Source organism: Tympanuchus pallidicinctus, unplaced genomic scaffold (genome assembly GCF_026119805.1).
Source record: "Tympanuchus pallidicinctus isolate F22 unplaced genomic scaffold, pur_lepc_1.0 scaffold15, whole genome shotgun sequence".
Taxonomy (NCBI): domain Eukaryota; kingdom Metazoa; phylum Chordata; class Aves; order Galliformes; family Phasianidae; genus Tympanuchus; species Tympanuchus pallidicinctus.
Window position 1 is genome coordinate 10,194,407 of NW_026294669.1, and position 13,686 is coordinate 10,208,092.

Sequence of the window (13,686 nt, forward strand, 5' to 3'; positions counted from 1 at the left end):
GCGCACTAAGCATTCATTGTTAATAGCGTTACTTGATGCCTCTAATCAGATGACTGAAGGGCTATAATCATAGTATCACAGAATCACAAAACCACTAAGGTTAGCAGAGATCATCCAGTCCAACCCCAACCCATCCCCACTAACACAAGTGTCACATCCACAGCCTTCTTGAACACCTCCAGGGACAGTGACTCCACCACCTCTCCAGGCAGCCTGTGTGAAAGCACCACCAAGACGTGTGGTCACGCTGGTCCCTCCAAATCAGGTATTTTGTTTTCCCATGTTTTCAGAAGGAACTGTGAACAGCTCAAACTGTGTCTACCAACAGCAACTGTATTAACTGCATGCATTTACTCCATTCCCCTCCTGAGTTTCGATGTGTAAGTGCCTGAAATACAGCTCTCCTCTACAGCACAAGGTGCTCCACCTGCGCGTTTGTCATGCAATGAAGTAAGGCAAAAAGATTCCAGGATAAACATGACTGCAATGGCCATGCTACCTTAGCAGGCCTAACAGCAAGGGACATGTGCATCTAGAGCAGTATTTTGGAGAACACATTTGTGGACTGTTGTACCCTGAAGCACCCCTAACTCAGGCTCCCACATGGCCCCATGGACTCACTGCCGCTCTACAAACGTCTCTTTGAGCCCAACTCTTCAGAGCATACACTCAGTTGTTCTTAAAGCTGGGGAGAGAAATGGTAATTTTCAGAAGGAACGTGACTCATGCAGACCTGCGCAAAATTTCACAGAGAGATGTCTAATTCCCAAGTCTGCATCCTGGGGCTGGATTTCAAATGCCTGCTGCCAGCAGCAGCTGAGTAAGGGTACTTAGGAAAGCTTGACTGATTACTTTAGAGTGTAAACGTGAAGGCAGCCTAAATATAGAGGCTGCTACCACCTCTGTGCACTCATTACCATAGCATCACACTCCTAATTGCTTTGCCTGCCTCACAGTGGAAGATCAAATATAGTGCACTGCAACAAGAGAAAAATAACACTGGAATATACCTGTAGCAAACCACAGTCTTTGACTGAGGACTGATTCCACTCTCAACTCCATCAACTCCAGACAGCTGAACTCCACAACATATAAGAGTTTCAGCAGACAGAACCAATACCCCTTTGTTTCATTCTGACAATGTTTTTATGCACTATAAATATTCAGCTCAATTTCTGACAGTAGTTTTCAGCTCACCACCATAGGGAAATGTCACAGCAGCCCTCCAAAGGAAGGTCTTTGCTTGAGTCCTGGCTCAAGCGAGCAGCCACAAGTTGCAAGAAGCTTTACTTTCATTCTCAATCTTATCAAAGATCAGCTTTTGTGTCATCACAGAAAGAAAGTGAGTCAGAAAAAACAAGTGCAGAAAAAATTTCCACCAACATTTGGTTCTCAGGTGAGAGACTTTTGGGGAACGCTGCTCTCAGAAACAATGTTCAAATTTAACTATGAGCAGCCAGTCTTCATTTAAGTTCATTGGATAGCATGGGTTAGCAAAACCCGTATGTCTCACCTTGTAAAAACAACTGTATTTAACCAGAAATTTCAGACATTTGACATAAGACATCCCAGATACACACCCAGGAGCCAAGACACTTGGCATCAACCCTCATGAATTATGTGCACATGTATCATCATGAAGAGGAAAAAAATGTGAAAAATCTGTGATCTTCCTCACCAGGAAGAGCTGGGGTAAGGCTCAGATGTGTCTATGAATGTTCATTATGATAAAAAGAATGCAGCATAACAGCTTTCAGAAGACAAGATTGATTTTATGGATTTTACAGAGTTTTTGACCAGGGGAGCTAAAATTTAATTTCTTGAGCATTTCTAACTTTCCTATAACCAGAGGGAGAATTTCACCGGAAAAAAAAAAAAAACAAAAAACAAAACATTTTGAAATATAACAACACTGCTTTACCTGCAGCACACACAAAACTCCATGGGGTTATGAATTCCCCATAAAACCAAAGCTGCACCGCCTTAAATATTGACAACACGTCATCATACAAAAGTTCTCCCTCCAGAGGCAGCGCTGCCCAGGTTTATCACTATCCTGTTCAGTAGCTGTGGTAGGAACAGAATAGTCACTGAATGAGAAGAAAGTCAATCAGAAGACCTCAGTGCCTGAGGAAATTCCCTACAATATGTCCAGTCCTCCTGATGTTATTGGTAATTCCTCACAGCTACTATGCAGCTTATAACAATAATTAATAACACCAGCTTAGTGTGAACAACAATAGTAATATCAGGTTCTGGTATTCTGAATTTCTCCTTTGTTCCATAGCTGGTAAAGTTTATTATGATTCTAGCAACACTTAGAAAATATATTTATCTTAAAAGATAAGTCCTGTGGCAACATTTTATGGTTTTACCAAACAAGCAGAAACTGAATTGTAGTCACAAGTTGAACTCTGCACTGCATTTAAATGTGAGCAATGCACATCCAGCTCGAAAGAGCACTTAAAAAGGGAAATGAGCATAGCACACTGTTCACATGAAGTGCTCTGATCAGGAGTGTCGAGCTGTTGTAAACATCAGAACTTTTCAGTGAGGTGCTTAAGCAGAAGTGGAGTTATGCTAAAAGTGTGACCATTGATCTCCACATGCCTCAAATGTAACAATCATAGAATTGTCAAGGGGCGATGCTCTTCTTGTTGCTTTTCCCTGTGCAAGTATTAGAAGCTGGAAGTAGTATTTGCAGTATCATCTAATCATACACCAGCAGCCACAGTTCCCTTCCAAAAGGATTATGGAAGCAACTTTTTCTTGTAGGGGGATCTTGCAGTTAAGGAACAAAATTACAGCTAGTGGTTCAAGCAGATGTGTTGAAAATTGAAAGTGGGATTCCTTGACCCCCCAGTAACTCCTTTCTATTTTTAAACCCCTTTCATTTTAACTGTTTGTCTCCCAGTTGCTATGCGATGATACAGAATAAACATCCTGCAATCACAGTCTCCCTCCTGCTAAAATATGCGCTGCCATACACTGCTTTATTGATTCAAGGAATAAATCTCTGCTGGAGCTAATATTGACTCTTGTTATGAAAATGGAAGTGAATAACTGAATATTGATTTGAGGAAGGAATGATATATGATAAGCTTAAAAAAATTAAAATAAATCTAAAATTGCAACATGGAGAAGAATGCTACTAAGCAATGGCCTGAAAGTACAGTCAATTCCATAGGACACTTACTTGATTATGAGGAAAAAAAAGTCTGTTGTTGCCAAATGTCTTAAAAGTAGCTGAGAGCAAGACAGATGCACACCCTTCTCTATGATTACTCCACAATTTCTATTTATATTACCTGCTCTGGATCCTAACAGTTACGAACTAGCCTGCTAAAGTTTGTTGAGATTCAGCTATTGCCTTCAATGCAAATGGCCTCGTGCATGGATGATTCATTATTAGATGTCCTGATGTACCACAGCAGCATTACCATGGCTGCAATTCATCAGCTGCTCTCAAAGCAGGCCTATTTGCAAAGGAAAGATTCATTAGAAGTCACCAAAATGTACAGTGCTAACATCACCATTTTTAATGAGCCTAATTAAAAAGAAATTCATCACATTCTTTTTAAGCAAAGGGAGATCAAATTCTTGGCCAAACTCAAATATTTAGCACATTTGGATAACTCTAGACAGTACAGCTGAACAAACTGCTCAGAGAAGCTGTGGGTGCCCCATCCCTAGAGGAGTTTAAGTTTGGGTTGGATGGGTGCTGGGCAGCCAGATCTGGTGGGGGACAAGCAGCCCACAGCAGGGGGTTGGACCTCAAGGATCTTCAAGGTCCCTTCCAACCCAAGCCATTCTGTGGGTCTATACATTGTTTTCATGATTATCATCACATTCAAAATGGGCCCACAAAGCCAGTGCTCACTACATGTGGGAACTCACCAGTCTCACTGTAACTTGCAGATCCCTGCTGGGACACCAGCTCAGCCCAGGAGCTGCAGTCCTTCCAGCAATCTCTGCTGCTGTGGTTTCAATACAAATCCATTTGCAGGGGATCTGGGTCAATGCATTTATACATGAACAGACTTCTCTGGAACTGGAGGAGACTGCCGAAACAGCAGCCTCTTTGGAGGGTTACAGAGATTTGTTACTGAAAGGGCTTGAAGAGTCAATATCTTTCCTTCAGCTAATCCAAACTGGAGCATTACAAATCAATTCCTTCAAGCTGAATGTTCCAATAAGCCAAAAGGCAGAATGCAGATTTTTTAAGATTTAGCTGGTGCCCTTTCAAGAGTCTCCAGAGCAGTTAGTGCACATCTTCCATCTGTTCTGCAAAGCAACAACCCTCACATGTGCATCTTCTGGTTTTGGTCACTGCCAAAACTCCAGCTGTGAAACAGAGGCCAAAGGCTTTCCCCCTAGCAGCTGTACGCAAAGGCCACATCCCCCTAAGGCAAGAATATTCCACATGGCTTTTTTCCTTCTTTTTTTCTTTTTAAATAACTGAAAGCAGCAACATGTTAGGTGCCTCACTGGACCAGCCTGTCCCACATCTGCTCTTCCTGACACTGAATGCCTTCAGGCCAAGAAAGCCATGCAGGCAGCCTGAGCTCTGCAAGAACCCTCCCTGGTTACACCCAGGGCTGTGCTCTTAGGCCAGCACCCAGGATCCCTGCTTCCACCAGCAGTGATGTAGCCACCGAACTGACACATGGAGCCAAAGTTCCAAGCACAGCGTTTCTGAACTCTGACTCCAGCAATGTGGATGATCTAAAAGCACACAGTGCCACACACATCCCTATGGGGGATGCTGCACCAAAATCGCCCTGTTACAGCCAATCCCAAGAGCCAGAGACAGGTTTTAGCAGCTTCGACTTCTGTTCATCTTTAAAATTCCTATGTAAACACGCAAACTCTCCCAGAGGACACCTGTTAAGATACCATTTCCAACCATTCGCAGCTGGAATGTTTTTCATTTTTCTTTGGCTTGTGCAGAATTAAATGTTTAATTAAAGGACCACCCCTGCTGGAAAGAAGATATAGTTTAAATACTACTCCTGTAAAGTAAAAAAATCTCCCTCCGGGGAAAAAAAAGACAAGACAGGAGCCAGAACTACAGACTCAAAAGGAATACACTTAATAATTCTTCTATGTTTCTGGGGGAAAAAGCACTTCTCTTTAAGCATTATTTTTAGAGAAGTTTCAAACCCCACAGAAGCATGAATTAGCGAAACATTTAGGCTCAGCCAGTCTGAAACACGGGGATTTGCCCAGCACGGCTTGCGGGAACAGCTGGGCACCTTTAAGTTTTAAGTAGACTTGTTTTCTTTCCCACAAGGGCAACTACTGGAAGCAAGAAACCTTGTCAGGTTATGGCTGCACACAGTTCAACAGTGTTCCCCAGATAATCAATCCCTGGCACTTTCATTGTCACTAGGGTGGAATAACATCATTTTCCCTAACTGCACACAACTCCTCAAAATTGCACCAGTCCTCATATTCCCTACTGGCCCTCCTGTTCCAACTCATTACATTTTATACTTCTCTACTTCAGCCTTACACTGAAATCAAGAACTGTAACCACCAACCACAGCTTTGCTCTGAGCCCTCTCATAACCTGCGGTCCAAGCCGAAAGCTTCACAAACTTGCATTTACCACCTCTACGTCCAATAACATCCAATATAACGTGCTATGATTCACATCGGTTGCTAATACAACCTGGGGCTTGATAAACAAGCTTCACATTGTGTGGGATATTTGCTTCATCTCCTCTGGGTGAAATTTTAATGAATTTAGGAAGAAACTAGAGGAAGGTGGGAAAACAAGGATACGTTCTTAGCGATCTCAGGAAGAAATAAGAAACCAAAAGGCACTGATTTACAGCAGTAAGAGAAGTGAGAGCTGCATGGCTCTCAATCTTCCATGTGCAACCTGGGCATGAGGATGTAAGTGAGGGACTGCTGATTTGATGCATTCAGTGCTAGAGAAATGATTTCTTTCTTGACAATCTGAGGCTTCTATGAGCTACAGAAAAAAAAACACACAGGGAAGAGAAAAAAGTACCATAAATTCATCCCTTGTGGAAGTAGACAGACTCGTAGGGGTGTAACTGTTTTAAAATTACCTCTTCATTTCCCTACTGAATTGAACCTTTTCCCTGCCATAGCCAAACGCAGAGCCACAGTGGCATTAGAACAGAGATCAGAATGAAATATGGTTCACAGAGATAATAAGCATGTTTCTGAGCAGTTATCTGCTTAAGCCAGTGGCTCAGTTTGTTGTTTTTTTTTTAAATCCCAGACATGCATGCCCTCAGTTGAAATGGCTCAGCTGATGCATGGAAATAATGTGTTGCACTCTGGCCATCAGATGAACCTTCAAGGCAGAAGTATGAAGGCCCTTAAGAAGGGCATAACATCCCAGACTCAAGCCAGCCAACCAACAGGAATGTAATATATTTATGCAAGCAAGGGTTAATTATCTTTTATTAATCTTTCACTGAGAAACGATGTGCCTCGCTTCACAGAAAAAAAGTCTTGCACAAAGGACTGAACAGAAAATAAAACAAATAAAAGAAAACAAATAAAAGAAAACAAAGAAGCTGTTTGAAGTGTAAATCAGCTTGACCCAAAAGATACAGCCCTTGAGAGGCACATACACATCCATTAGCTCAACAGCAATTTTACCTGCAAGCCTACCACCTCATCAGTAAGTAAAGCCTGCAAAGCACAGATGGAAAGTTCTTAAATATCTCCAAAATGATCAACAGCAAATTAGTTACCTTTCGATCTTCTTTAAAGACTTCGGCAGCAGTTGTAAAATGTGGAATGGCATTTTTACAGTGAGGGCACCCTGTTTGACATGAGCAGAAAAGAACAACACAAACGTTAGTTGTAATTAAGACACCATGACAAACTCAAGACATGTAGGTGAATTAGGGGAATAACTGTATTAAAAATAATTCTAGATGAGAGTTCTCCAGCTGTGGGAGGAATAGAGCAGGACTAGGCATCTGCAAACCATGTGTTCCAGCTACATGAACTCAAGCACGTGTTTAAAATCCTGCAAGCAATATAAGCATATACTTACATTAAGTCCCCATTTAGGTACCGGGGGCCAGTCCCCATAGCCAGTCACTTAAGAGCACTGAACCATCACTAGCCACAAACAGACAAACCATTTCCGTGCTCTGTACTTCCTCGTGAGTATTACCACATAGGCTATAACTGCTGTTGCCACAGATACAACTGCATTTAGAGACAGGAATAAAGATAGTTCTGTGGTGAACAGGAGGAGGCTGGAATTTAGAAAGGAAGTTGTTGGAACAAAAACTGTCTTAAAAACCATGAGGAGCGTTTGGATGTGTTTGGGAATTGCCTGTGCTAGAGCCAAGGCACTGCGATCGCAAGGGTGAGGAAGAGTAAGTCCAACAGGCAACACATCCTCACATACAGGGAGGACTCAGTCCTGGGTTAGGATGACTGTTGCTGGCCTTCCTGACTCTCCTCCCACTTATCACAAAATGGGCAACCCCAGAAAGGTTTTACAGACAGCAAGCAAGAACTCCAAAGCTCTGCGGGGGAGCCTGCCCAACACCTGCAGGTACCATACAGTGCTGAACGAAGGGCCACTCTGTCCCTTCCTGTACAGTAAATACACTCAAACATTTCAAAAGAAAACACATACATGAAACAGGAACAGCTCTCTTGATTCAGCATTCAGATTTGAGTGTTCTTATCTCAAACGCGAGGCTTACTGTTTGATAAATCTGAACTGCTCTCAAAATATCAATACACAGGAAAACTTTGAAAAACAAAGTGCCCGCATCTCTGAAACCTCCCTCCCAAGTAGATCCGAAGCAAACTCTCAGGACACTTCCTCTGCTCAGATGCAGGAACAAAAGGAAAGGATTCATTTCCATCAAGCCCACATAACTCTATGAAGGCATAAGAGTTCATCCTGGTATTTTTTCTGGGTAAGAACAGATGAGTTGTTCACAAGTTCCAATTATAGCTTGTGCTACTGCTGTTCGTCTTTGTAAAACACTGGTAAAGAAGTGGATGTGCTAATTTTAATTCAGAACTGAACAAATGCCCTGTTAGGCTCAAAGCTACTTCCTCAAGCAGCACTTGTTCTTTGGGGTGAGAAGAAACAGTATCTGTACATGAACTCTGCACATCCCTTTTCACAAAAGAAAAGCTTCAAGAAAAGCCCTTTGATGTTGACCAAAATACAATTTCATTACTTACACACACTACTTTGAATTTTATTTTTTCTTTAGAATGGGATTTCAAAAGCACTGCAATGACACACAGGTATGAATGCCACTGAGAGTCTGTGCAGTGCCTAATAGCACCAAGAAGTCAAATGGACATTTCCTGGGAAATTGAGCCACTTCTCCAAATCCACCTTACTGATCTCAAACTCTATGCAATATAATGGCAGCCTATCCTGACAGCAGCTGTATTTCAGCTGGAGCCCGTGCGTCCTCCACAGCCTGCCAAATATTAACTTTGTTGAGCAGTTCAGCATCTGTCAGGGAGAAACCAGTCAAGAAAGAAAAGGAGGAGGCTACTGCTCCAGGCTGCCAGCACTGCTCCCATCCCAAAAGTCCATGTCAGCAACCCATCTTCTCTCTCACCATTTGCCTGTTCCATCTGCCTAGCACTGAAAAGCCTTTGGATCAAGTCAGTCTCCTGACACATCTTTGCTTATGTCCTGTACTGTGAGGTGAACTCCACGGTTAGCCTGTTAACACTGCTCTATAGAAATAACTCAGAACTGGCAAAAACATTTAAAAGCAATTGTAGAGGGAAAAAAAAACAATAAGAAAAATCAGACCACTCTAAAACTGGAATGCTTGCTCTAGTCTATATGTTCATACACTGCAGCTTATTGGAAAGCATGGTGCCCAACTGCTATACCTAAACATAATGACTCCAAAATTCTGAAACTTTTCAGGTCTCTATTTCTGCTCATCATCTTCAGCTTGAAATTTAAATTTCACCAAACACCAACTTTCAAATTCTCAATTCTCAAGACATCTCAAGAGAAATGCAAGACTTCACATTATCTTGCTTTATGATTCATCAGCAACACAGTTCCCACTTCGCATTTGCTGGACCTGGAAGCATGGGGCATTTGCTACGGATTTGCATTAAGCTCCTTCTCAAGTTGCAGCAGGTCAGAGCTCTCCACGAGCCACACTCTCCAACAGAATCAGAACAACCTGAATGGGATATTGTGTTCTTGACGGTTCAGAGAAGTGTCAACAGATGCATGTTTGTAAGCCAAAAGAGAGTATCCAATTATCCACGCTGTTACAGTATTTTGGAAATAGTAGGCAAGAGTAAACATGCTATGATGTTATGCTCAAAAGCAGCACATGAAGATCACAGAATCACAAAGGTTAGAAAAGACCATTAAGGTCACCTAGCTCAATCACTGACCCATTCTCACCGTGCCCACTGACCACATCTCTCAGTGCCACATCTCCATGGTTCTTGAACACCTCCAGAGACAGTGACCCCACCACTTTCCTGGACAGCCTGTTGGGTAAACAACTGTCATATAACTCAAAACACCTGGAAAACTAACCTGTACTCCCAACGCTCACTTTCTACTTTTCTGTGGCCTGTTCATCTTCCCAATCTAATACCGACTGACAAGAAGCTTACCTTCAAGCTCCATGCCTCCCCTCCCTTCTCTCTTGGCCCACCATCCTTTCTTTACTGCAGTGTGCTTGCAAAACTAAAACACAGCCATATGGCTTTTGGCAGAGATAACTCCAAGTCCAGTAGGCATTTTGTTAGCCTTGGACATCCATCCATGGAACAGATGTGAACGCTGTGCTGAATTCCCAAGGAGCTTCACAGAGTCACCGAAAAAAGGGGGAAGGAGCGTATCATATGGAATAGCAGAACTTCATCTGTTACAATTTAGAAGGATTGCCAAATGTAGCAAACACTTGGAAGTCACCCAACCCAGTCATTCTATTTAAGGCACACATGCCAAAAAAATAAAAGCAGAGGTTGATGTCTTCATTTTGACAGACGGAAAACTTGTTCTCCCCATTCCCTCTTCACACCCACTATCACACATTTATTTTTAAGTGTTAACACTACCTTCCAGATTTGAAAGTAGAAAGAAAGAAAATGTACTGAGCACTGTACACGGGGGACAGGAAAGCATGTGGACTCCTAGGAAAGGATTTTCCAAATAGGCTGCCACTAAAGGAAAATAAACTGGTGGCATTTGAAGGCATGAGTGAGGTGTCAAGAATCAAAATGTCCTACATCCTTCTCAGGCGTATTTATAGAACATTAAGTTGCCGTGGACTGAAGGTAGGAAGATGAATTTCATTTTAGTGGATCAATCTGGGGCCTTTTGTAGAAGCACATGCTTCCTACAAGGCCAGGAGGTGGATTTTCAATTGAGCATCATTGGAAGTAGCACATCTGGGGCAGAGACCTCTAACACAAATGCAGGTCTTTACTGTGCCCGTTTTCTGTCTTTGTTCCTAACAAATTGTGTTATTAACAAATCTTAACAGGAATAACAACAAATTGGAGCAGTGATTTCCTGTGTGATTTAATAAATCCATAAGAAATCTGCTGCGGAAAAATCCTGACTTTCCCCAGGATCCCAGCATTGGCACTTAAAACCTCTATAACCATTTCCGAAAATGGTGAGCTAACTGCATTTCCTAATGCAGACACACTTGCATCACCTGGCAGGAAAACAAGAAAGCTCAAAATCTAGTGCACACGCAGCAACATGTGTTAAGGCTGCTCTGTGTTCCTGGCCCGTGAATGATACAACTTTGATACAGCTGTGGTCAGATCTTCTCACATCTCCATGCTCAAAATCTCTTCCACACAGCACAGAGGTACCTGTTGTGCCTAACTGCTGCAACCTGCCAACACACCAAGACTGCTTGCTTATGCCATAGGCCCATGAATTCACATAAGAACATCTGCTACGGAGAGGCCCTAAGATCTCCTTGTCTTTGCACTACAACATTAAAAGTCTTACACGAACCCACATCAGACTTTTTTTTACTTTATTATTCATGCCAAAGTTGGTTTGGGCTGGGAAGGTAAATTGCAGTACAGTCACAGGGGGCAAAGATACATAGCTGACCTTGAAAACTAGGTTCCTAACATGGAAAAATACAGTTTTGGTAGGTAAAAATTCAAGAGGAATGGCTGATGAACAGGAGATGAGGGAAAGCAAGGAGGCAAACAGGTTTTTATACAGACTCATGACAACTGAGGGGATGGCAAAATGGTCAGATTAAATCTTCTCTAATCAGCGTGAGGCATTTAAAGGAAAACTCATGTTTTCTGGGGGGAAGAGGGAGAGATGAAGTGATGGAAAATATATGACCCAGCTTATTTTGTGCAGACTGAGTTTACCAACAGCAGGAACAGCTGTGTGGTACAGCATAGCTGGGGCATCTTTAAGGAAAAAAGGAGTGATCTGGGTTTGGTCTGAGGCCACAATGGTGCTGAAGAGGCCAATACAAGCAATATTCATCCTCACAGAAACACAGGTTTGAGAACTCCGAAGAAATAAAGAACAGACTTGAGCTGGATGCTGTTTCCAACACTATGCCACAAAAAAATTGCATATATGATGTAAAACCAAAATATTGCATGGGAAATAGTAGAATTTATTAAGTGCTCATGTTAGCTTGCCAACTACTTTTTTATTTAAAAAAAAAAAAAAAAAAAAAAGCAGACCTGGGAAAACTATATAAAGTAATTTGTCAGCTAAGGTAAGAAACAAGTAAAACTAATATTAAAAAAAAAAGTGCACACCACCCCAGAAATACAAGTAATCAAGCATACATTGTGGTGGTAAAAATCAACAAAGCCATAGAAATAATATCCTGTATGCACAACTGTAACATTCCCCATAATTGTATGGTCCTATGGGATGTAAAGTTTAAAAGTAATTGAGTGATCAAGTGAATAACCCACATACCATTATTAGATTCAAATAGTATTTTTTGTCAGGAAGGGTTTCTCTTTTTATCCAAGTTAACTGCTTAATGATGACAAAGCCAAAAGAAAAACTGAGAGATTCTTAAAGCTCCAATGTACAAAGGTATTAGGACCAGATAACAATTATAAAGATACCTCCTGAGAGGTATGTGATTGTAGATGCCCCTTGTTGGACAACAGTCATCTTACTGAATTTAAAATAAAGTTGTGTGAAATGTTCAGAATTGCCTAAAGGAATCAAGTCCTGTTTGCATAAGATGCAGGTTTCTACTTGCTTAAATATGAAACAGTCCTTTAAGTTACTTCATGCTTTGTTTAATTTGAAACTACAAAGCCCAGTGATATAACATAACCTCTCTACAGCTGAACAGTACAAGGTTAATTCAGTTCCCTTAGAAGAGTAGAAGCTGTATTAACATAGCACATAGAAGAAAGGTGAAGCTGTTTTTAATGAATATAAATCAAAAGCTAACAATTTGTACAAAATAGATAAAGGAAGCAAATGGACATCAAAGCAGTATCTACAGTCAGCAGAGGTAATAATGATTTTTTAAGTATATAAGCGCTTTAAATGTATTAGAAGCAGAAGAAATCCAAATAATACCAGCAATAGCTTTGAAAGAAAATGGAGTTGTCAGAAGCAACTTCACTGAACGTATAAATGAAACTATTAAGTAGGTGTGGAGAGAGCCACTATGCTGGCACCTCCAAAATGCTGCTTGCAGTTCTGGATCCACAACTCTAAAACGTGTTCTAAATGGAGGGGGTTCAGAAGACCCACAGGGAAACCGAAAGAATGGGGAGGTACTTTTTATTGCAAACAGAGTCAAAAAGCTCAAGTGTGTCAGTAGCCACAATCCAAAGACAGAAATGACAGAAATCAGGAAACCAGTCTAGTTTTCACTTTCACACGTGACTCAAGCTACTCAGTATCCTCCAGAGCTCACTGGGAACTGAAGCTGATCAACTTCAGACAAGAAACAACTTGTATTCCTTATCACTAGTGATTCTGAATTTGAAAGGGAATGCTTTTCTACAAGAGATGCTGCCATACAAGCTGCAGCTGCTGAAAGCAATGGGCTTTTGCTGTTCTTGCAGGTGAAGGACACGTGCTGACCCCAACCAGAGCATCCCACTGTGGCTCTGCCAGAACACATCAGGCACCCTGACATCAGACAGTATGACCCTACACTTTTTGTGCCCTGTTAATAAACAATGTGTAACCCCACCAAAGCTGTGTGCATGCTTTCAGTATCCTGCACATAATAAAATGTGGTAACTCATAGAGCTGGGTGCACACATTTTACAAGAGATTCAAAGACAGTTTAAACACACAAACATTTTCATGTTGCAAACTATTTCCTCCGCAAAAAGAAGAATTTTCAACCATCAGCATTTTCAGAACAAAGCACTGACCAGCTCCTAGCAGGATGTCTCCAATTCCAGTGATATGAGACTATAGTACATGTGCTGTCTGCTCAGCTCTTTGCAGGAAGGGCTCTGCTCCCCCCCCACTGGCTCTCCACTTCTTTTACTGCTTCTCAATGGGTGATCTCAAATGTGTTAACCCGTTAACCAGGATCAATTAATTATGCATCAAATTGCCCTAAGAGAGACAGATGCAATTATCACTCTCCATCATTACACCCAAGGTTAAATGGAGTCAGGAAGAGGTTAAGTGACTCTCTGGGTCCCCAGCCCTGTGTGACAGAGCCCAGCTGC

General features: G+C 41.8%; 1 protein-coding gene across 1 annotated transcript in view; it reads right to left on the reverse strand.

Annotated features, from left to right (window-relative positions):
- The window catches only part of PDIA5 (protein disulfide isomerase family A member 5), a 92,085-nt gene that overhangs the window by 5,883 nt on the left and 72,516 nt on the right, over positions 1-13,686 (reverse strand). Inside the window, 1 exon segment of the mRNA XM_052674678.1 lies at positions 6,738-6,808. Within this exon segment, the coding sequence (XP_052530638.1) occupies positions 6,738-6,808 (71 nt within the window).